Raw genomic sequence first — 24,223 nt, forward strand, 5'->3', positions numbered from 1 at the left:
CGGCACGCTGGCACGGAGGGTCCTCTACCTGCTGCGCCCCAGCCACCTGGTGAAAGCCACGAAGAACACTCTCTGGACGCCCAGCGCCTGCATTGTCCCACCGGGTGGGCCCGGTCCCACCCAGGAAACCGCCCAGCTGGGTGCGGGTGGCAGTGGGTCCCCAGTGTGTGCCCGGCAAGTGGGGGCTCCGTGGGGTGGGTGTGGATGGGGACTCGGAACGGGGGGCCCTTCTGCGGCCCAGCCCCTCCCACCTCCACCTGCTCTTGCTCCCCACTCCCGGCCCCTGCTGGGCCCCCAGGGGTTTCCCAGTCTGCGGAGGCCATCGCAGCCTTTCTCGGCAAGGTGCTGCGGGCACCACAGGGCGGCCAGAGTCACGGCCACAGCTGCACACGCAGACGTGGAGCTGGGCTCAGCGGGACAGAGGGCTGGGAAGGACCTAAGTCGGGGAGAGAGTGTGGCGGGGTGAAGTGGGCAGGTCCCCGCATGCGGTCACCGCCGCTGTCCTCGGCTGGGGCGGCCTGCTTCCCCCCGCGCGGGTCTGTAACCCCCACCCTCCCGTTTGTCTGCGGGGGCCGCCTGTGGGGCGCCCAGGCCTCCACGCTGCGCAGACACGGACCTTGCAGCTGGCGTGCGTGTGAGTGACAAGGACAGACGCTGGGGAGCCGCGAGGAGGCCCCCCGCCCATGTGGCAAAACTGGCAAGAGCACGAGCTGTCTGGGGCCAGGAGGTGACGGTTTGTGGCCAGGTCCTCGGAGATCAGCGTCAAAAGGCCCCGTGGATTGGTCCGAGGAAGCCCTGTGACACTCAAGCCCCTGCACTTGTCACTTGGGCCTGTAATTGTCCACGCTCTCATCATTTGTCCCTGTGGAGGGGCCTCAGAGGGCAGGGAGCACATGTTACCGGGCTCTGTGGCTTCGTCGCCCGGCACGGTGCCTGGCACCTAGCAGGTGCTCAGGGAAGTGGTTGAATGACACGTGCCTGTGTGACCGAGGGCTGGCTGGAGGCTCCCGTGACAGGAGTCACTTGACCTGGGCCTCGGCACATGGGAGTGTGGGTTGGCGGCTCCCACAGATCACGCCGTGCTGGTCACAGTGAGGAAGCGAAGGCAGAGAGAGGGGACATTCCCTGCCCGGAGTCACACAGCCACGCCGTGGCAGAGCTGGGAATCAGACACAGGCCCCGCGGCTGCAGAGGCTGCGGTGTGTCCGGGGGACTTGCCTCTGACGATGGCCCCGGGTTTGTGTCATCCTATGTGGCGGCCACCACCCACACAAGGCTGCTGAGCCTTAACGTGCGGCTTGTGTTGCCAGAGACTTGATTGAGTTTGCGTGAATCTACTTGTAAATGGTCCCATGTGGTCACGGCTGCTGCGCTGGACGGCACAGGTCCAGAGCCACCGGGAGGGCGGAGGCGAGAGAGGGGCCTGAGCCAGGCCTCATGGCTTCCGAGGCTCTGTCCTTCACGCTGCGGGAGGCCTGGGTCCCGTTAGCCTCTGCGCCCGTGGGCTTGGAAGGAAGGAGGGGCCCTGGGGAGGGGCACATGTGCCTGCTGCTGCCGCCCCGTGCCACACTCTGCTCTCGAGAACATTTGCCTGCTTGGGGCAGAGGGAGAGCGACACAGGCACAGCGCCCCGCGGGCCCACACAAGCCTCCGGCTGAGGCCCCGCGGCTCTGCAGACACCCCGGCTTAGCCAGGTCACCGGCAGAGCCGCGGCGTCCCTGCGGCTGGGGTGGTCACAGAGGGACCCCGAGCGCTGAGGGTCAGGGCTGCTCCAGGATGCAGTCTCCACCTCCCCCTCCCCCTGTCCAGCACCTCGACCTTGCGTCACTATCAGATGTACCCCTTTCCGTGAGAAGAAGGGGTCCATGGGATTTGACCTGAAGTGGGTTCCTGTGGCCCCAAATCATGATCCTGCAGCTCTGCGTGGGAGGGGCCTGTCCTGGGTACCCCTCCTTGGCCTCCCTTCTCTGCCCGTAGAGTTGGGGGACCCACACCATGGAGATGAAATGCTGTGATGCATGAGCGACGTCTCTGACTTCCGTGTCCCCTTCCCTCACCTTTCCCTGAGTCACTCGGGCCACCTGCCGTCACCCCCACCCGCCCCCGGCTCAGTCTGACCTGTACAAGCCTCCCCTTTGCTCGGCAACCGGGGGGGGCTTTCTGTCCCCTCACAAACGGCCCCCAGTCCAGGCACCAGGCCCGCTGGGCCCGCCCCTCCAGCTTCTCTCTTGCTGTGCCCTGTGCCCCAGGCAGGCTGGAGACATCCTTGTTACCAATGAGCAGCCAAGCTGTGACCAGGTCAAGCAAGTTCTTATGTAAAAACCAGCACTGTTCTCACGTGGGTCGCGGTGCAAAGCCTGGGGGAGGTGCTGTGTGCACAGAGACGGACACGCCACCCTCGTCCAGAACTGTGTGGGGACGTGGCCTGGGGCAGAGTCATGCCTGGGGACAGGCTCATCCCCCATCACCCCGACTGCCCTTTTCCTGGCTCAGAGATGGACACCCTGAGTCAAGGCAGAGCGCACAGGGGGCTCGCTTCCTGGGGCTCTGCTCCAGCCAGGTGGGGACCCCCGTCCCAGGCCCAGCCCAGAACCCCAGGGCGCCCTCTGTCGTCCCTCCCTCCCATAGGAAAACGCACACAGAACAAACCCCCAGGGCCCTTGGGGACCAGCCAGACTGCCATGGGAGGGTCTCCTGTTACCCCACCCCTCCAGTTTCTGCCCCCAGCTCCCAGCATCCCCACTTGTAACACCTGCTCCTGGTCTCCATGGTGACGCCGCCTCGCCCAGCATCCTGGGTGGTCTGGTTGCCTCACAGGGTGAAGCTCTGAGACATTTTCCTGATGTGCAGCCAGAAATTTCTACTCCCCATGCCCGGGGCTGCCTGCTCTTCACCCCTCCCTCCTGCCAGCCTCGCCCCAGGACCCCCCCCACACTGTGTCCCCTGGGAGCACCCAGGGCTGCTGGGAAGAAGGCTGCAGAGTGAGGCTGCAGCGTAACCTCTCAACCTCTGCTGTTCAGTGGAGAGAATCAGCTGGCAGGGCCAGAGTGAGCGAAGACGCAGGGCTGCCCGTGCAAGGACTATTGAGGCTTTCAAAATGACAACAACAGACAGCTGAGCTGCCGCGCATGGTCTCTGCAGCTGCACAGGTCACATATCCATGAAGCCAGTCCCAGAGCAGTGGGGGGTGTGTATGTGTGTGCATATATGTGCTCATATATGTGCATATGTGCACGCTGTGCGCCATTGCGCACTACACACATGTGCATGCATGCACATGTGTGCATGCATGCATGTGTCCGTGGGCGTCCGGGATCATGCGACTATGCATGTGTGTGCATGTGCAAGCATGTGTGCATATGTATGTGATGCACGCCTACGTGCACTTGCATGTGTGCATGCACGTACCTGTGTGAGCAAGTGTGAAACTCGTGTGCATGCATGTATGTGGTGTATGTGGGTGTGTGCATGTGTGCATGCACGTGTGTGCATTGTGTGCGCACAGATGTTTGCTGCGTGTGCACATGCGTGTATGTGTGCGTGCATGTATATGTGTGTGCGCGTGTGTGTGTGTGCACGTGTGTGTGCATGTGTGCATGCACGCGTGCACGTTGTGTGTGCACAGATGTTCGCTGCGTGTGTGCATGCACATGTGTGCATGTGTATGTGTGTGCACGTGTGTGCATGCGTGTATGTGTGCATGCACATGTGCTCGTAGTGCTCAGAGGGGACAGAGATGGTGCAGAGGGCCCCCCAATCAGTCACAAGTTGCCCAGAGAGAGGATCGCAGAGCACCCTGTGCCCCTTCCTGACCCGGAGACGGGCCAGGGCGTAAAGTAAGGTGCAGAGGAGGTAACAGCCACACGACGCCCCCCAAAGGTGAGCCCTGGCCGATGCCGTGCGTGTCTTCCGAAGCTCCTGACTGTGACATGTGGGCGCTTAGAGAACGTGGCGACTTTTCACAGCCCAACACTAACACGCTCCTGTTCAGATACACACGTGCGCCCTCACACACGACACACACGCCCAGCACCTGCAAAACCAGCACATCCAAGAGCTCGTGCATCCCAGCGCCTGTGATGACCAGCTCACACCGCCAGGCCGATGCTGCCACGGCCGGACCTGGGCACCTGGTCTAGGCATGGCCTGTGGCTCTGAGCTGTGCTCTCTGGTCACACAGGAACAGCTGACCTCCTCGGACGTCCTGTCTCAGAACCACCAATCTCACAGGACAGGCTGCCCCCGAAACCGCCCAGGTGCGGCCCCCCACGCCGGGCCCTCAGCCACTCCCAGGGCCTGTGGCGTCAGCTTGCATGGCCGCCTGCACCTCCCTCTCCCAACTCCATGCCTCCTCCTCCCCTCCCCTTGGCACCAGCCTCTCCCCTTTTCCTTCCGTGAGAGGGCCCGGCCTGAGTGGGGCTCCCCAACCCCGACCAGCCGAAACCCACCCCCTGCAGCTGCTGTGCCGTTTGGGGCAGGATGTGAGGCGGGCTGGGGTCCAGGCCCCCTCTTCCCAGGAGAGAACAATGCGGCCACTAGTCAGGGTGGTGGAGGAGGGAGGGGGCACGGAGCCACATCAGAGCCGCTGAGGCGCGGTGCCTGGAGGGACCGCTGAGTGACGAGGCTGAGTCACAGCCCGCTCCTGTGGAGGCACGCTCAGAGACGCGAGGGCGAATGCCCAGAGGTGTGTGTCCTGCGCCCCAGCCGCCCTGCCTGGCGGAGGGCGTGGGGACGGTGGCGGGACCCAGGGCCCCACTGCCCTGTCCTGTCCAGGGCGCCTCGCTTCCTCACCTCCACCAGAGGCCTGGGCTGGCGGGCTCAAGAGCACCCTGAGGACCAAACTCTGGCTTCAGATCCATCACCGACTCCGTCGATGCTCCCCAAAGGGTGGCTGTCAGCAGAGCAGTGAGCCCTTCCTGCTGGGGGCCGGGGTAGGGGGGCAGGACGGACTTGCTGTCTGCATGTGGGACGGGCAGGACCGTGGGCCACCAGCAGCCCGGTTCCCCTGCCGCGGCTCTGCCCCACGTGCGGTGTCTCCCTTCCCTAAGGGACATGGTGTCCGACTCTGAGCCTCATCAAATGTGACACGTTTGAGACTGAACAGTTTTTATGGGTGGCAACCGGCTCCCAGCACATCCCGCCTCTCCACGCCTTTCTGAGCAGGGGGAGAAGATGCAGGGGGTCTGGGGTGTGCCGGCGCACAGGGGCCTGCTGGGCCCGCCTCTGCGCCCCAGGGAGGGAGGGGCTGGCAGAGGCGAGACGCCCCTCTGAGCAGGGTGAGCAGGATGGGACTGGCTATGTCCGGTCCACGGTTGCCATCCCAGACACTGCTGCTCACCAGGCGCAGAGGAGAATGTGCTGACACAGGGTGGGACCAAGCGACCAGGGCCCCAGCCCCTTACCACCTACCCCAGGCCTGCTGGGCGGGACGCTCGCCCGCAGGTGACCAAGGGGCTGGTGGAGGAAGACGTGATGTCGTGGGCATGCCGTCTGTCAGGCCGTCTGTCAGGCTGTCTGCAAGCATCAGCTCCTGGCGCCCTTCTGAGGGCCCAAGGGCTTCAGGGTCGTTCCTGCCACTCTCCTGGGGGAGGGGACTCCAGGGCTTGTGCCATGAATGCGTGGTGCCCCTTCCTCTCTGTGTTCTTGAATGTAAAACGGGGGTTATGACGGAAGCTGCTGGGGTGTCGTGGGGTTAAGTCGCTTGGACAAATAATCCCGCTGACAGCTCAGGCCCCAGGAAGGGCCGTGGAGAGTCACCACACTGAAACCAGCTCAGCTCCCAGAAGGCGTGGGGGCCTCGCGGACGTGCCACGGCTCAGGACTGGGGCGCCCCTCGACCGCCCGGCAGCCGCGGCCTCCCATGGGAGACCGAAGAGGGAGCCCATGGGAGGGGGTCTGGCAGCACCGTCGCCCCGGTGCACTCACGGACACCGGGACTGCCCGGAGGCCGCAGCGGCTGGAGCGCGGGCCTCCGCCCCTCCTCCCCCCGTTGGTGGACGGCGAGAGCGTGAGGTGCCGTTTGTGCGGAGTGAGCCATTGCCTCCTGCCCCGAAGCCTGCGGGCTTTTCCCCCGCTCTGCCCCGTGCGCGGTGGTCGGTCACTCTCAGTCCTGGTGGTCAGAGCCAGTCCTGGGGGCCGGAGGGAAGGAGGGCCGAGGGGCATGGAGGCCGAGAAGGCAGGCTGGCCGGCCAGCTCCAGGCAGAGGGCGCAGCCGCAGCTGTGGCGGCGGTGGAGTTGGGGACCGCGTGGGTGTGTGGAGCTGGGGCTGCAGGAGCTCACGGCTCCCTCTCCACACAGAGACCTGAGCATGAACAACCTGACGGAGCTGCGGCCCGGGCCCTTCCGCCAGCTGCGCTTCCTGGAGGAGCTGTGAGTAGGCGGCCGGTCAGGCGGGGGGCACCCTACAGTGTGCGTGGGTCACTGGTGCAGGCGGGAGCTCGAGGTGGCAGTGTGGGCCACGTGGCACAGAGCCCCAAAGCCGTCCTTTCTGCACTGACGCCAGCTCCCACGTGCAGCCAGCCCCTTCCCATCGACCCCTCTCCCTGGGGGCCTCATTCCCCAGCCGCCATCAAGTCCTGGTGGCTTTTTCTGGAGCGTCTTCTCCCTCCTTCTTCTCTGCTCCCACTACTCTCACCTCAGGCAGCCCCCCAACAGACAGATCTGCACCCCCTTCCTCAGCCTCCCTGCATGTCTTCAGGGTGCATCCCGCCAGCTCAAGAGTTTGCCCACCCCAAGGATCCACTGCTAAGTCCTGCCTCACCTGGCCTGCCTGGCCCAACCTCCCTGGCTCGCCCTCACCTGACTCGCCCTCACCTGGCCCAACCTCCCCGGCCGGCTGCTCCACAAGCCAGCCCGGGTCGGTATCCCTGGTCCCCGTTCTGCACGAAGCAGGGCTCCCCTCTGACCTGCAGGCCCCTCTTTCTCTCTACTCTGGCATCAGGAGCAAGTCACCTCCTCGGCGCCGTGCCCAGCCTGTGCGTCCCGGGGAGCCAGGCCGTGGGGCCCTGCCCTCTCCCAACCTCTCTGGCGCCTACCCCGGCCCCCCACTGTGATGTCCTCGGGCTCCACCCACATCTGCTTCCACCGGGCCAGCTGTGGCTCCTGCCCTGGAGACACTCACGGCTCCACATCCGCCCGACACGCCGGCCTAGACCGGAAGCTGGCTGATCCCGGCCCCCATTTCGCCGGCCTAGACCAGAAGCTGGCTAATCCCGGCCCCCATTTCCTAGCCCTCCTGGGCTAGCGGGGGCGGCTGTGGCGTTGAGGGCATGAGGTGACACAGACACACACGTGGCCCGAACCCTCCACGGGTGACAGGACGCGACGCGGCTGTGGGTGCCAGGTCAGCACCCGAGGGATGTGCACTGTGTGGCCGAGACGTTACTCGGATCTGGCATCCGGCGAGAGGGCCGGGCCCCTGTCAAGCCCCAGGGCCTGAGGGGACGTGCCGAGCCCCCCACACCGCAGTTCCTCCCTCTGGAACCGGGGTGACGGCAGGCACCTCGCGGGAGGCTGAGAACGAGCGAGATGAGGGGCCCGGGGCACGAAACACCCTGCAGCTGCCAGCGACAGGTGGTCGCCCCGCACCCCTCCCCCCGGCGTCCCCAGCACAACCGGACGGGGTCACCGTCTGGGTCCCCTGCCAGTGGCACCGACTGTCGGCTCTGGTTTGCAGGAGGCTCTCCGGGAACCGCCTGTCACACATCCCGGGACAAGCCTTCTCTGGTCTGCACAGCCTGAAGGTCCTGTAAGTACCGTGCGCCCCGTTCCACGGGACGCGGCCCTGCGACCTGGGGCTCCGGTCAGGATCCGTCACCCGCCGGCCTGTCCCTGCCTTGTGTGCACGTCCCCCGCGCCTGAAGCTGAGACCCTGGGCAGCGTGTGGCTTGTGGGGGGCTCGGGGGGAGCCCCTAGCTCCGTGTGCTGGGGTCCTCAGGCCCTTCCTCTCCCTACAGGATGCTGCAGAACAACCAGCTGGGAGGGGTCCCTGCCGAGGCCCTGTGGGGGCTGCGGAGCCTGCACTCCCTGTGAGTCACCCCCGCCCCCCACCCTGTGTCCCCAGCAGCCGGCTCTCCTGCCTTCAGCTTCCTCGGGTTCTGTTGTCATCAGAGTGTGATGTGCACAGTCGTGTGTGTGTCTGGGGAAGCCAGGCTCCAGGCCCTGCTGAGCGCTGTGGGGATGGGACCCCCCTTGACAAGGCCACCAGGGCGGCGGTCCCAGGGTGCCTGGTCTCCTGCCCCAGGGCCTGGGGTGAGGGCGGAGACGGCTACCCCCAGAAGTGTCAGGAGGGCTGTCTCCTCCACCCAGGCTGCTCCAGCCCCAGGGTTTTGGGGGGCGGCTCCCAGTCGCACTTCCCCTGTCTAGGGTGGGACGGGCTGGGACTCAACTGGCTGCCCATGTGCGACACAGCCTCCTCCAGGGAGCCTGCAGTTCCTCTCCTGCCCAGTAGGGGCGTCGTGGGCGCGAGCCTGAGCCCGGGGCTGAGGAAGCAGGCGGGGTGCAGGGTGGCTGACATCGCCAGCGGCCCGCGGCCTGGGACACAGTCGCACACATGCTTTTACCGAACCAACTGAATTTTCATGCCTGTACATAGATATTCGGGGTGACATCAAAGTCGGGAAACAGGACTGGGCATAACACTTATCCGGTGGGGAAACCGAGGCACGGTCAACCTGTGGTACATCAGGACAAGGCCTCTCGGCCTGCGGTTGCCGCCGTGGCCTTGCCTGACCCCTTATCCTCCGGGGACAGAGGGAGGGAGGGGCGGGACCCACAGAAGGCCCAGCGTGGGCACCACATCACCCACGGTTAGGCCTTTCGTCCCTGCCCCCCCAACATCCCCTGCCCCTGCTCTGTGTCTGCCCCAGCGCCCCGGGCGACCCTGCTGGACCCTGTCTCCTTCTCCGACCCCTCCGACCTCCTTCCCAACGAGGGCTGGGCCTGTGGCCCCCGCCACCTCAGGTCCCACCGAGCAGGGCAGGGTGCCCGGGAGGCTGGGGTCAGGAGATGAGGACCAGGGAAGCCTGGGCTGACCCCCCACCGCAGGGGACACCTGACGTGTGCCTCGGGCCCCGGAAAAGTGGGGCAGCCGGAGACGACGGGGCAGGCTTCGTTCCTTTCAGAGCATCGGGTCTCCCAGCGAAGACGGCGGACTTCCACCGGACCGCGTTGTCACACTGGTCGGGAGGTCGAGCGGGCTGTTTTGAAATTGCGGATCACGTCTTGGGCGTGCGTCGGGCGTGTGAAGATCTTGTCTCAGATGTAGGACTGTGCTTCTTGTGCTCTTACACGCTCGTTGGCGGTAGTCGTGACTGGGTGTGGAGCTGAGAACAGGTGGCTCTGGCATCGGGGGGGTGACAAGAGGCTGGTGGCCGAGAGCCTGGCACGGGGCGGCGAGCTCAGAAAGAACGTGCCGGCAGGAGCGAGCAATGATGGGCGGGAAGGGCAGGCGGCCCCAGGGGAAGTGCAGATGCTGACGCCCCCTTCGGACACGTCGAGTTCAAGGTGCCGGTGGGTAGGGCTACCGAGCATCGGCGACAATCTGAAAAGCGGTCCCCCTACCTGCAAGGCGTTGGGGTGTGTGTTGGGGAGGAGGGGGTGTGCACAACCCCCCTGGAGGGCTCCATGTGGAAGGTGTCACCTCCTGAGCCTTTGGAGGCTGGGGACGGCAAAGCGAGGTGCTGTCCTGCGGACCTTGGGTCCCCCCATCGTAGATAGTGACAGCAAAACAGGCCTGGGGTGCCAGGCTGGAAGGGCAGGGTGGGAGCAGGCGACAACTTCGGGAGCACCCCAGGGCCAGGGCCGCAGCAGGTGCTTGGCGTGCACTGTCTGATTTGCCCCCCCAAACCCCCTCTTCAGGGGTTGCAGCTCCACCGACAGGAGAGGGGCCGGTGGCTCGGACAAGGTCGGAGCCAGCGCGTTGGGGAGGCAGCCCCCCGCAGTGCCGCTGGGCTCCGAGGCTGCGTCCTGCCCGTCGAGGCGGCAAGGGAAGCCGCTGCTGACGGCCAGCGCTGGGCGGCCCCTCCTTCCTGTCGGAAGTCAGTGTCAGGAGGAATCTAGGGGGCACGTCCCTGCCCGTGCCCCTCCGCAGAGCAGCCAGGCCCGCCCAGGCTCGGGCCCCTGGAGGAGGCTCCTCTTCACCTCCACAAGGGAGGGTCTGTGCAGGGACTGTGTGGACACTCCTGGGACCACGGTGACGGGACTGTCCCCAGCAGAGAGCCAGTTCCCAGGGCGGGAGGAAGCGAGTTAGAGAGTGAGGGGTGGGGGCCGGGGCTGCTCGGCAGCACCCGCCCCCCACCCCCTCCCTGATGCGCTTGCTCCCTCCCCGACCGACCGCCGTGGGAGGGAGAGGGGGCCGTGCCAGCTGTGTCCCGCCAGGCTCAGCCAAGGCCGAGAGAACCCACAGGAAGCCGGTGGAGCCTGGGGAAAGGGGGAGCGGGGCGGGGTGCGGCGGGGGTGGGAGCCCACGGGAAAGCAACAGCACAGCCCACACCCACCTGGGACGCGGCTGGCTGGAGGAGCACCGGAGAGCACCGTGGCGGGAATCGGGAGAAATCGGAAAAACAGCCCGACACAAACGCTTTGTCACAAAGGGCGGCCACGTGAAACCAGCCAGCGAGGGGTTCGCCCCGCCGGGGGACACATGACGAGCTGGCTTCAAACCAGGGCCCACGTTAGAGCCACCAGGGCCCTCACAGCCCGTGCCAGCCTGAGACACTGGTGCCCGGGCCGAGGAGCCTGGGGAGGAGAGCGTGTGCGCGTGCGTGTGTGCGCGTGTGTGCGCGTGCGCACGCGTGGGAGCTGAGGCCACACGTCCAAGTGCCACGCATACCCACGAGTCTCCTTAACCCTGAAAGCCCCAGCGACGAGGCCGCTGGAGCCCAGCGAAGTGCAGCTCCTTGCCCGGGACTCACCCGGTGCAGCCGAGCGCTGCCCCAGCGTGTCCTCTGAGCCATAGGGTTAGGACCAGAGACCGCCTGGCTCTGTGGCTAAGTATCTGTGGGGCCGCGGGCAGGTCACCTGCCCTCTCTGGGCCTAAGGATCGAGGTCCCCGTCTCTAGAGTGGGAGGGTCAGCGGGGTGATTGGCAGTGTGTGTCCCTTAGAGGAATAGGCTTCCTGCTCGGGGTCCTGGCACTGGCCTTGAACTCCTCTGGCTGCCCTGTGCTTGTGGCTCCACAGGGGAGTTTATGAACAGCAGATGCCCCTTTCTCGCTGATCGGAGGCTGGGGGCCGAGATCAGGGTGCCAAGCCCCTCCGGTTGGGGGCTGTGACTGCTGGCCGAGCTGCCCAGACATGCCGTCCACACAGGGGTGGTGTCAGCTGCCTGGGGAGCAAGGGGCATCTGCGAGATTGGTCCCCGGAGCCCCTGGCCTTGATCTGCACCCCCTTGACCCTGGCAGGGGGCCTGGAGCTGGCTGTGCCTCGTCACCACCCATGTGGGAAGCTCAGCGAGACGCTTCCAGGCTTTTTCTGGGAATGGACCCGTTTTAGCCTTGCAAGGGGCAGCCTGGGAGGGGAGGGCTCTGCTCCATGCCCGTGAGACAGTGCGGAGCAAACTCGCCCTCAGCCTCCTTGGTGCAAACCTGCAAGAGGCCCCCAGGGAGGCCTGGCGATTTTGGGACAAGAAGCTCGTTGCAGGAACTGAGGACCCCCAAAGGCAGAAAGAGGGGGACACCGTGGGGGATGACAGTGCCTCGGGGGCCACCCAGGCGTGCGGACGTGCGGGCGTGCGGGGAACTTATGCAGTGGTGCTTCTCGAGGCGCCCTGCCCAGCAGCAGCATCGCTGGGACCTGCCGGGGACACAGTCTCCCGGCTACGGAGCCAGAACCTCGGGGTGGGCCCCACAGTCTGGTTCTGAGGCCCCCTGAGGGCTCGGCCTGTCCTGGAAGAGGGGGTGGCTTTGCTTCCTGGGGTGCATAGCACAGCGCCATGGGCAGCTTGAAACGCAGCAGCTCACTCCCTCCCAGCTGCATCTGCGTCTGCGTCGCGGTGCGTGCTGTGCCGCGGGCCCCCTTCCCTGCTCCTCCGCTCCCCTGGCTGCCTTCCCCTCCATGAGGCTCCTCCCGCGGGGCCTGGTGACTCTTGTAAGAATGCCCGTGCCCCAGTGATCCCGGCCCCACCTCAGGAGGCTTAACTTGATTGCACCTGCAAAGACCCTTTTTCCAGATATGATCCCGTTCACAGGTCCTGGGAGTGAGGGTGTGGCCTTACCTTCTGGGGACCCACCACTCAACCCACCGCGAGGGCAGGGGGACAGCAGAGGCCAGCGGGAGCGTGCGTGGGGTGCGAAGTGCGTCGGGGGAAACAGGCCGTAGAGCGGTGGCCCCTGGGCCAGCTGCACTGCATGAGGTGGCTGGCAAAGCAAGGCTCAGAGCCGGCGGCGGGACGAGCGGCAAGGCCCGAGGCCTGGGGGTCCCGGTCACTCTGGGGAGGCCCGTCTGCCATGGCGAAGTCCCCAAGGGGAGGGCCTCGGGGAGCCAGTGACCACTGTCAGCACCCCCCACCACGCCTGCTATGCTGTGGGGCCTGGACGAAGAGTCCCCAGGGACATGCGAGATGGCACGCGGCCTCCCTGGCATGGCTATTTCGGGCTCCAAGATTATATGCTACTGCGTTCGGACCTCCCAGGGGTTCCGGGAGTTGATTGCTGTGTGCGTCTGGGGCAGAGGCCGCCCCGAAGTGGGTGGGCGGGCGGGCACGCGGGTGGCCCCGCATATGACGAGCGTCTGAACGTGGCTGATTTGGCTGTCGGAGGTGCCAGGAGTGTCTGCGGTGGGCCGGGCCCGGGCCTGGGGACATTCTTTCAGCCATGAACGCTGCTGCGGGGGAGTCGGCCCTCTCTGGGCCACCCACGAGCAGCGTGGCGCCTCAGCCCAGACTCGCGGTCCCCGCAGCCCTCCTGCCCCGACCCCCGGAAGCCCTGCGGGTCTGGGCCTGGGAGGCTGTTGCCCCTGCCAGGACGGACTGTGGGGGTTGCAAGCTCTGATAAGCTGTAGGTGCACCTGGGCCAGGCCGAGCTGAGAGGTGGGCGACCCCCTCCCACGGGAGAGGACGGGCAGGGCTCCTCCCTCCTGAGTGAGCAGCTGATGCCAGTGCAGAGCTCTGGGTGTCCAGAAGGAAGAGGACACCCAACTACTGGTGTCTGTCCGTCCATCCCTGCATCCCTACATCTAGCCGTTCATACTTCCATCCATCCATCATCCATCATCCTTCCATCCATCCATCCATCCATCCATCCATCCATCATCCATCCATCATCCATCCATCATCCATCCATCATCCATCATCCATCCATCCATCCATCCATCCATCCATCCATCCATCCATCCATCCATCCATCCATCCATCCATCATCCATCTGTCCAGCCCTCCTTCCATTCAGCCCATGGGCATCTCTCAGGAGGCTTTTAGGCCTTTAGAGAACTGACGTCATCTGACCTGCAGTGGCTGCGGGACACCGAGTGACCGTGCTGGCGGTCTCAGAAGCTCCGAGAGGGGAGGCCAGCTCTTCTTCTGGCAGGAAGGTCGGCAAAGCTGGGCCTGGGTTTGGAAGGCAGAATGCATGGGGTCCAGGGGGACACGGCGAAGGCGCCATGCAGAGAACTCCCCGAGTGTCCCCCCTCCCCCCGCTGCTCAGCCCAGAGAGGAGGGGGGAGCTGGCTGAGACCCCAGCTGGGAAGGGAGACGGCGCCCCCCACCCCCCCCAGCATGCATAGCTTAGCCCCTAATTACACAGTGACGCAACTTGTTTTTAAAAAACATGTTTATTTTCATTCTGACTCATTGTAGAAAATTTAGAAAATACAAAAAATAAAGAGAAGAAAATAAAATGCACCCACAGTTCTGCCGCCCAGACATGACGCCCGTGATCATGTCTGCATGTCCCTCTGGGGACAGACACAGACACGTGCTGCCCTGATGACACATGTGTCTTCACCGGCCGTGTCGGGGTCTGGCCTGCTGTGCCCCAAACTCGTGCTGACATAGCGCTGGGGACGTCATTTCAGGGTTTTTAAAAATTAAGGTACAACTCACATAGCATAAAATTCACCCTTTTAAAGCAGACGGTTTGGTGGTTTTTAGCCTGTTTACAAACGTGTGGGGTTGTCACTGCCAAGTCCAGAGCAGCTTCGTCACCCTCCGCAAGAAAACTTCGGTTCACTGGCAGCCCCCCCGCCCCTCCCCGCAGCCCTGACGGCACCCGCCCACTGCCCGCCACGCCGGACGGTTCCCACGGAGGGACCCGCACGGCGCGTAGCTCTGTGAGTCTGGCTTGCCCCGCTCCGCACGTTCTCGGGGTTCATCCACCCGTGTCGGCCCTTCGTTCCTTTTGATGGCCGAGCAATATTCCGCCGTGGGGTTGGGCCACCCCGCTCACGCGGTCATGGACGTCGGGTGGCTGCCGTGCACTCCTGTGCAGACAGACGCGGTTTCAGCTCCGCTGGGTGAACACGTGCAGTGGAATTGCCAGCCACGCGGTCACTCTTTCTGTGCTCCTCTTTCTGAGGGGCTGCCAGCCTGTTTTCGGGGTGCCTGCACCAGCTCACATCCCCTCCGGCACTGCCCGAGGCCCCGACCTGTCCGTGTCCGGGGTTGGGGAGACTTATGGCTATGTCTTTGTCTGGGAGCTGGGTAGAGTTTTAGGTCTTTGATCTGTCGTGAGTTAATTTTGTATGTGGCGAGGGGTAGAGGTCCACTTTTACTCTTTGGTCTGTAGATAGCCCGCATAACATTTCATCACCCCAAAACAGAGATTATCCTTTCCCCCACTGAATTGTCTTAGCGCCTTGTTGATAATCAGCCACCCACAAATGCGGATTCCCGTCTGGGTGCTCAAGTCCTCCGCGCGTCTGCCCCTCCGTCTCAGTGACGTGGCTCTGTAGTAAGCTTTGGAATGCGGGCGTGGGAATGCTCCGGCTTTGTTCTTTGCTTGGGCTGCTCTGGGTCCCTTGCATTCCCAGGTGAACTTTAGGATCAGCTAAGTCAATTTCTGTGAAAAAAAATAAAACAGAAAGAACTCTGGGAGTTTGATAGGATTGTCTGGCATGCGCAGATCAGTTTGGGGAGTGTGGCCATCTTGAAGTCACTAAGCCTTCCAGCCCCCAAATACGTGACGTCTTTCCATTTATTTGAGTACTCTTTAATTTCTTTAACTGGACGGTGGGAAGGGCTGGGCCCTGAGTTGGGGGCTGAGAGGGACAGTGCCCCTCCCCTCTCATAGACCTGTGAACGCGCAGCTCGGTTTCCTCTGGAACCTCTTACGAAGAGTCTACTGGGGGCGACCGGAGGTCGCTTAGGGTTCCTAACCGTCTGACGTCACGGCCCCTGTGTGGAGCGGCGAGTTGGGAAACCCCCGTCGTCCACCTCTTCCTCTGCCGACCGCAGCTGCTCGTCACCAGGCAGGCATCCAGGCCCCGGGGGACCACAGCGCCTGGCTCTCGGGCCATCTCAGACAGCCCGGGAGGGACCCCAGAAGCCAGCCTCCCGTGAGGGACCAGATGGCTGCAGGCAGGAGGGCGGATGAGGTGGCTTTTTGTGGTCCCTGCCCCAGGATTCCGGGACAGCCGCCCACAGCGCTGGCCTCCCGCCCAGATCCGTAGGTCTGTGTCTTCAGGCGACTGCGGAAAGGTGCCCCACGCAGTCTCTGCCCCCTTCCCAGAGGGCAGGGCGGGCGATCACTTTTATATATCGCTGCAGATTAAAACTCAAGGCAGGCAGGGAGGGTGCTCAGGTGCCGCTTTGATGCACACAAAGGCGCTTCCCTGCCCGCGGCTCCCACTCACCGGCTCCCAGGTGGAGGGGAGTGTGGTCTGGGCTTATGGGAGAACCGGCTGAGTTGCTTGTTCCTATTCAAGTCTTTGATCTATGGACAGGCTGGCAGTGAGAGGGAAGGGTCTTATTAGGGGCATAAATCAGAGTTGTGGGGGGGGCTCCTGTAACTCTCAGCTGCCCGTGCCCCCCGCCCCCGCCACAGTGGGGTTAGCTGGAGACTGCGTCCACCTCACCCCTGCAGGACGCTTGGGGTCTCCGACCGCTGTGGCTCAGCCAGCCGCCTCTGCCCACCTCTCTGTCCCCTCGCCCCACCAACGGGAGAGTTCGGGTTCCAGCTCCTGAGTTTCTGGACCCTGCGAGGGCCTGGCACTGTGTTCCAGGTGGGTGGAGGCATGACAAGGACCCCAGAGAGGGGACCCCAATGTCAGGTTCTGCCAAGGAAGGGCTCGGGGACCAAGCTCTTGGCAAGATCTCTGCCAACCCTGTCCCCACCAGACTTGTCCTTGTCAATTCAGATGCCGTGGTGCCTGCAGGTTGAAGTGCCGGGCCCTAAAGCCCCAGGGACAGGCTAGACCCCTCTCTGCTCGTACTGTTTTCGGGGCCCAGGGCAAACACTCCTCTTCTGGGGGCCACCCTCCCCCTTCCCTGGTGAGGTGCCAGTTCCTCAGCTCTCCGTGCACGGCACACGCAGCACAGGTGCCCTGCCACACGCACACATGTGCACACATGCACGCATGCAGATATACACAGCACGGATGCACACAGCACACACGCACACATGCACACACGTGCACACATGCACACATGCAGATATACACAGCACAGATGCGCACAGCACACACGCACATGCACACACATGCACACACATACACAGCACAGATGCGCACAGCACACACAAACACACACACATGTGCACACAGCACATGCACACACTCACACATGTGTGTGCACACACAGCCATACACACATGCACACATGTACACACATGTGTGTGCGCACATGCACACGTGGCACACCCGTGCATGCACGTACACACCGCATCACAGGCGGGCACCCATCTCGCTCGTGCCTGTGAGCCCCTCTGTGGCTTGCAGGGCGGGGTTCTAAGGTCCCCCCTCCGCCTGGCTGGGTGGCAATTAAATATGAAAACCCATGTGAAAGGCAACCGGGCAGTTAGCTCGCTCTCCGGCACCAGAGGAGGCTTGCGCCCGGCCACCACCCTGCACTGCGGGTGTCCGTCTGACCCTGTGGCTCCACCCCTCACAGCTGACGCTGAGCCAACGCCCCTACACCGTCCGTGCCAGGAGACATCAGGGTGTTCTTCAGAAACAGAACCAGCCGCCCCCCAAACCAGCCTTTCCTGGGGCAGAGTCCGTATTTGCAGGGAGCCCCGAGTCAGGGAGCCTGGGCCCGCACCCGCGCGTCTGGAGTGCCAGGCCTTGCCAGCAGAGGGCGCTGCAGAGGCTTCAGTGTTGGCCTGTCCACCCACAGCCGCCTCGCTGATGAGCTGGGGACCCCCTCCCAGCGGCACAAGAGACTCTGGGCCAGAAGGCCTCTGGCAAAAAGGCTTAGAGACGAGAGAACCACGTCTCAGGGCAAAATCCAGGAGGAGATCCGTGGCCGCAGGCCAGCTCGTCTGGTCCCCGTGAGACCAGCTGCAAAGGTGACAGGGCTCCACCCGAGTTCTGGACCAGGAGGCAGGCAGGAGCCTGTCGGTAGGGCCCTCGGCTTGGGGGCACCTGCAGGGGGCTGGGGCGGGCAACTTCCTGCTTTTGCTGGGCTGCCGAGATCTCCCGGAGCCCACGCTGGAAGTCCTTGTCACCCAGAGCCTCTGTCTGTGCACAGACGGGAAGGGCCCCTGCCAGCTGTACACCTGTTCTGAAAAGGGGCATATCAAGGGCGTCGCGGTGGCATCTGGGACCTCCTCAGGCTGTTGCCCGAGCCGGAGGCCCAGGGCTGTGGCGGGGACTCTCCTCACTGCTGGGTCCTGGAGGGGGACCGGGGCGGCTGCATCTTCGGGGAGCGTCGTCTATGGTTAGGCCCAGAGGGAGCGGTGAGATAGCTCCACTCTGTGGCCTTGGAGTGCACAGGAGCGGGGACACTGGTGTTTCGCGCGAGCAGGGCAGGCCCGGAGGCCTGGGGGTGTTGGGAGGTTCCGCCTTGGGCCTGGGAGGGAGGGTTGGCGCCATAAGTAGTGACACATGGCACAGAGGGTCAAGAACTGTGGGCTGGAATGGAGGAGACGGTGGGGACTTGCAGAGGTGGCCACCGGGTGGCCAGGCCACAGCTTTAGTCCCAGGGCCCCTGGGGGCCTGCTGGGGCCTGACGTCCTGGGGCCCAGTGCCAGCCCCAGTCTGCACCCTCCCTGGATTGACCCTCTGCGCCCTCTCTCCTCCAGGCGCCTGGATGCCAACATCATCTCCGTGGTCCCAGAGAGGAGCTTTGAGGGGCTGTCCTGCCTCCGCCATCTGTGGCTGGACGACAATGCACTCACCGAGGTCCCTGTCAGGGCCCTCAGCAACCTGCCCGCCCTGCAGGCCATGACCCTGGCCCTAAACCGCATCAGCCGCGTCCCCGACTTCGCCTTCCAGAACCTCAGCCGCCTCGTGGTGCTGTGAGTGCCCGGCCCCAGCCCGCCCCGCACGTGCTCAGAGGCCTGACGGCTTCGCGCACTCTGAGCCGCTGAACCATGGCCTCATCCTCCCCTTCATGGAATGGGGTGCGCCGTGCCCTCACGAGGTTGTCGTGAAGCCAAATGACCTTAGGGCGACAGACGGCTCTGAGAGGACCATGTCCTAACCGGACACCAGAGCCGAGGTGGCCTCCTCGCTGCACACACAGCCGCCTCGCTGGTGGGTGTAAGCCCAGGGTCCGTAAACAGCATGTGACATTTAGGCGAGGCCGTCTTACGCTGTGGCCCAGGGAAGCACCCGGTCCTCCCGTCCCCGGCCTGGAGAAGCAGGGACAAGTGCCCCTGGTGCGGCCGGGCCGGTGTGCGGGTGGTCAATACCTGGCCATGGCGTCCAGCAGGACGGGGCTGGGGTGAATGCTGCCTTCCCAGTGGGCACCCGAGAGGCACGTCAGCTCCCAGTTAATGCCCTGTGTGACTGGTGCGTTCACAGGGTAATCGTCGGGCGCTCGGAGGTCGTGAGAAATTGCTCTGGGTTCCACACCCTGGGGGACAGGTGTGCTGGTGATTCTGCTCCATGGCGCGTCACCCCACCTGCTCTTAGAAACCGGGAGGGGACGGTGGTCGAGGACCCCAGGAGAGAAACTCAGGGTGCAGGAGAACCAGCCGCTTCGTCCCCTCGGTCCTTCACGGGATGGAGGGAAGAGGCGTCGGGGGGACAGGCGAGCCGTGAGAGGGGCGGGGAGCGGGGTGAGCTGTAGGCAGGCCCGGGAGGCAGGGAAGGGCGGCTGGTGGGACGAGAAGCAAGGAGCCGCCTGGGGACACCCACGTGGTGGAGGGGGCTCTGCTGGAGGTGGGGAGACGGTGGGAGGAGGGGCAGGGCCTCTTTTCAACGCCAACCCCGGACTCCCATCGCAGCTCTGACATGGCGGACACCTTGTTCGTCACTGGTCAGCCGTGACTTCGTGTGTGCAAATGCTGTCTCTCCACCTGGACAGTAGGCCCCAGCACCCTGCCCCAGGCTGGCTGCCGGAGGCACCCAGGACCCCAGGTTGAATGGGTGACTGGAGGGGGCCGGAGGCAGGGGCTGGGAGCTGAGCCGCTGTGGACCAGGGTGCTGGGGGGAGGGGCGGGACGTGGAGACTGGTCAGCAGAGGCAGGGAGAGTGACAGAGGCGGAGGAGGTCGGGCCATTGGCCCCTCGGCGAGGGGACGCAGTTTCTTCCCGGAAGGCGAGGCTGTGTGTCCCCATCAAATCGGAAGCGCCTCTCGGAGGGGTCCGTGTCCACCTGGGGCACCATGGAGCAGGTGGGCGGCATGTGAGGGCGTGCAGGACCCCAGACCCTCAAGGCCCAGCCGGCCACCGCGTTGGTGGTCTGCCGTTAGCTTTGGACACCTCCAGGCCAGCGTGACCTCTCCGTCTCGTCAGTGACTTCCTTCCTGCCCCAACGTATCTCAGCCCTGGACTTCAGTGGCCAAAGGGGACACGTTGCGTGTGGCTGGCTCAGCCTCCAGCCTCCCCAAGCAGCTCGGCTCAGGGTCTCTCTTCTGTATTCTGCCTCTGAAGAGTCCCCGCGTCACGTTGGGCCCCGTCCCTCGGGGACACCAGCGTCCCCTGTGTTGTGTCCCCTCCTGGGCCTCCACATTCGTTCGTGTCTGTCCTAACCTTCCGGTGACAACCGGCTCCTTGACCCATGAGCTTCTCCTCTGGCTGTTTTTAGCCCCGTCTGTGCTGTCGTTTCAAGCTGCGTGTTTGAGCCTCTTGTCGTGGGCATCCTGGGCCGCGGTCTGGCCTGTGTGGCTGTGTCGCCGGCTGGGTCTCCCCTCCAAGCTGCTTGCGGGCTGGACTCACAGCTCAGTGAGATCCGCTGGCCTGTGCGACCCGGGGGAGGGGGAGCTCGGACGCCGTGTCCAGCGTCCGGGCCAGGTGCTGAGCGTGTGAGTCACGGCCCCCTCCGGACGCCCTGTGGCTTTGCGCCACCTCCTCAGTTGGTGGCATCTGGAGCCCGGAGACGGGATGCAGGGAGCCGCTTCGCCACAGACTGGGATTTTAGGGAGAATCCCCAGGATTTCGATCCTCGGCACCGGTTTACTTACGCTACGTGACGTGTCTCTGTGCTCGTCTTGCTGGTGACATCGGGGACGAGGGCAGGGTCTCATGTTTGCCGTCTCACTCGTCTCATTGGGACCTGGGAGGGTTCCGTGTCACCCATGGCCGCTGCTCCGTTCCCCGCCGCAGTCTCTCCCAGACCGATGTCCCGCCTCTGCCGGCCCCTCGCCGTCCTGCACCGTGGTCCCCACCATCACCTCTGCCTAGAATGCCCTTCCCCCTGCTTGTCCAGGGCGCCCACCCGCCAAGGCTGTGCTCCAGACGGCTCCTCGTGAAGCCTCCCCAGGCCCCGGCCACAGCAGGCCGCCCTCAGGCTGGTCTGCAGCTCTCGCTAAGGAGAAAGCTCAGCCCTTAATTATGTGTTGTCTGCAGCGGTTGGCCGTTGGCTCCTGTAAGTGTGTCAGGCCACTGAGTCAGGCAGGCTGGGTCCCAGGGGCCGGACCACAGAGGAAGCCTCGGCTGGAGCCCCCATCTGCCCCTGCGGACAGCAGGCCTCTGAGGGCAGTGGGAGCCCGGTCAGCTGCGGCCTGGGGCATTCCTTTGCCTTCGATCGGAATTCAAAACTGCACAGCCCGTGGCCAGCCTAGCCTTGGAGAGCGTGTCTCCCGAAGTCGGGCTCGGCCAATCATTTTGTCACTGGAGACAGAGGGCCGAGCGCTGGGGTCATCTCTCTGTGCTTCTGCCTCCACCTTCCTGCTTGAGCCACCGTCTGCACCCCCCACCACCGGCCCGGGGCTGTGGGCGTCCAGTCTGACGCATCCCTTCTTCCCACACAGGCACCTTCATAACAACCGCATCCAGCGTCTGGGGACCCACAGCCTCGAGGGCCTGCACAGTCTGGAGACGCTGTGAGTCCGGGCGGGGTGTGGAAGGCCGGCATCCGGTGTCCAGCAGCGGGGAGGCCGGCTGGACACGGACGCTGGGCCTGGCCGCGGGCCCGCGCGCCCCACGGCCTCCCTGGCTCTCCCCCAACATGTGACTCGAACGTGTGCCTCCCCCTCAGTCAGAGTGTGCCTTGGGTGGTCGGGGGGCCCAGGCGGGAACCCTGGGACCCCGCGGCAGAGAGCTCTGTGACAGTGAGAGCTTTGGCTGGAAGTGGGAACAGCCAGCGACAGCCAGGGTGGGGCCTGGGGGGGCGGCCGGGGCCGAGCCGAGGGCGGCGTGGCGTCTGTCTGCGGTGGCAGCTGACGAGGGAGGGAGAGATGCGAGCTGTTTGCCAGTTAGTGTAAGCGGCAAGTGGCTGACGGGGGGCTGGCCGCTCAGCGCCCACCCGTGTTGGCTCGTCGGAAGCTGTGTTTTCTGGGCGTTGCCGGCCGGGGCTGGGATACGGTCGGCGTGTCCCACACTCGCCATTTCCCCTGCAGCTCTGGGCCGGGGCCACATGAACAGAGACTGCTGGGCTCCCCAATACCCTGGCCACGCCAGCCGGGGCCCCGCAGCTCCAGGGGGGCTACGCAGGCTGGGGAGGGACCCGGGGCGCCAGGGCACAGCCAGTTCTCGTCACCCCAGTCCACACACCGGGGTACCTCTCCTGAGCTGACGGGCCTTCAAGTGGCGGAAGCAGCAGAGGGACCCTTGCGCAGGGCAAGCCGTGACCCGCGGAGGCCACGCTGGGCAGAGCTGCTGGGCGCGTGTAGCTGTCCAGGTTTGCGGTTGGGGGCCGTGACCTCACACCCCTCCTCTCGCTGTGGGCACAGCCCGAAGCTGAGACAGGGCAGAGCCGGCCCCGATGCCCCTCCCGCTGACTGCGGGCCCAGGGCTGGGTGCAGGGGGCCCAGCCTGGGGTCAGGAGCGGGGAGCTGACTTCAGCCACGTGCTTCCCTCTGAAGCTGTGCTGGACAGAGGGTCAGTTACGCTGGACGGTCTAGCCTGCTTGGTCCACAGCTGGAAAACTGATGTCCGGGGAAGCTGGGCCCCGCTGGGGGCGGAGCAGGCCCAGGCTGTGGTGTTAACGGGACTTGGCCCACGGCCCTGCCACCCCTGTCCAGAGCTGAGTGAGCGGTCGGCGAGCCCAGCTGGAAGCCGGTGCCCCGCAGCCACCTCCGTCGGGGACACAGCTCTGGGGGGTTCGGGACGGCCGGCCACCTGCGTGGAAGAGGAGTCTGGGTCCCTGCCCTGGGGCGCGGGACGTTCGCCTTGCTGGGAAGTCAAGGGGGGTGGCACATGTGCTGGGTACGGGTTGGCACCTCTGAGAAGCCAGCTGGCAGCGATCTCTTCACTTTAGGGCATGCCACCTGATTCTTTCTCAATTATCCACTGGGGTGCCGTGTGGGCACTTGGCACCGCTGCCTCTGGCTCACCCACAAAGCAGCCCGCCGCCCAGCGTCCCCTGTGCCTTTGATCTGCGGGCGCTGAGCTTGCCACACAGAGCCTGGCACCCACTCCCCAGATGGGACGGCCAGGTGAGGGACAAGGCAGGTCCGCAGCCACGCCGCGGAGCCGGGCGGCCGCGCTCGGCTGTCTGTGCGGCCTGGGCACGGCGTGAGCTGCTCTGCTTCTGTTTTCTGGCCCGTGGCTGGTCTGCCCGGGCGGCTGGCGTGTGCTGGCGACGTGTGTGCGGGGACCCTCCCCGTGGGCAGCACCCCTCTCTTCCCACCCTCCAGGGGTCACATCTTCCCCCAGCTTTTGATCTCCAGTTAAAAGGGGGAGGTGCGTTCTCCGCTGTCTCCCCTGGAGCGCTTGTGGGGGCCGAGGCTGGGGAGCGAGCGGAGCGGGCGCCAGGTGTTCGTGACGGGCGGGCCTGGCAGCCCCTGGCCCTCTGGCTTTTCCTGTGCGGCTCTGGGCCGTTCTCCCTCGGGCTGTCAAGTCTCTGCCACCTCGGTCTCTCTCATCTCGCAGCAGAGGGAAGATCAAACTGGCCCGCTGTGGTTTGGCTGGAAGCCTCTTGGGAGGGGCGTGGCACCCGGCCCCTCCACCTGAGCCGGGGGGCCTGGCCGGCGCACACGCACGTGCCACACGGCAGACCGTGCACGTGCCCTGCGGCTCAGGCCCTCCACATGGTCCCCCCAAGCAGACGCAGCCCCCCCACCCCACGGCCTCGGGCCTGGGGTCCAGCACCGGCTCTGCCCGAGCCACAGCGAGTAGCCGCCGCTCCAAGCCTCGCTTCGCTCCAAATCCTTCTTGTCGAGCGGGAAGAAAGCAGACTGACAAACACACGTCGGACGTCAGCGGGTCCCGCGCGGTGGGCACACAGGGCATCTCACTGTCTGTGGCTTCATCGCGGATCATGGGTCCTCAGAAGTCCATGCATTGGCTGGGCTGACTGAGTGCCTTCGGCTGGAGCCTTCCCTGGGCCGCCGGGGGGCTGCAGTCAGCCGGGGCTGGAGGATCCTGGGAGGCCTCAGTCACGCGTCTGGGCCTCGGTGCGGGCGGTCGGCCGGGCCTGTCTCTCCACGGGCTCCGTCATCAAGCCAGCTGGCTCCCCCCACGATGTGTGCCGCCCCCTCCCCCGCCCCCGGCCAGCTTTACTGAGATGTAATTGACATGCCGTGTGAGCGGGCGGTGTCCGGCCTGTTGATCTGATGCACTTGTATGTGGACAGTCATCAGACGGTGGCTACTTCTCACCTACCACCCGGGCGGGGGCGCGGGGACGGCAGGCTGTGCGGTTTTGGGCGGAGCGGTGGGATGCGCCGTAACCCGGGCAGGCGGCGGGGAGCCGGGGGAGTGCGGCCGAGTCCCCGTGGGCCGCACAGCGAGCAGCAGTGCTGAGG

General features: G+C 65.0%; 1 protein-coding gene across 1 annotated transcript in view; it reads left to right on the forward strand.

Annotated features, from left to right (window-relative positions):
• Nucleotides 1-24,223, forward strand: part of LGR6 (leucine rich repeat containing G protein-coupled receptor 6) — a 51,679-nt gene that overhangs the window by 13,216 nt on the left and 14,240 nt on the right. The window contains exons 3-7 of the mRNA XM_015586563.2: nucleotides 6,298-6,369; nucleotides 7,676-7,747; nucleotides 7,956-8,027; nucleotides 18,172-18,387; nucleotides 21,288-21,359. Coding sequence (XP_015442049.1) covers nucleotides 6,298-6,369; nucleotides 7,676-7,747; nucleotides 7,956-8,027; nucleotides 18,172-18,387; nucleotides 21,288-21,359 — 504 coding nt within the window. The remainder of the gene's footprint in view (nucleotides 1-6,297; nucleotides 6,370-7,675; nucleotides 7,748-7,955; nucleotides 8,028-18,171; nucleotides 18,388-21,287; nucleotides 21,360-24,223) is intronic.

The sequence above is a fragment of the Pteropus alecto genome, unplaced genomic scaffold, assembly GCF_000325575.1.
Source record: "Pteropus alecto unplaced genomic scaffold, ASM32557v1 scaffold563, whole genome shotgun sequence".
NCBI lineage: Eukaryota > Metazoa > Chordata > Mammalia > Chiroptera > Pteropodidae > Pteropus > Pteropus alecto.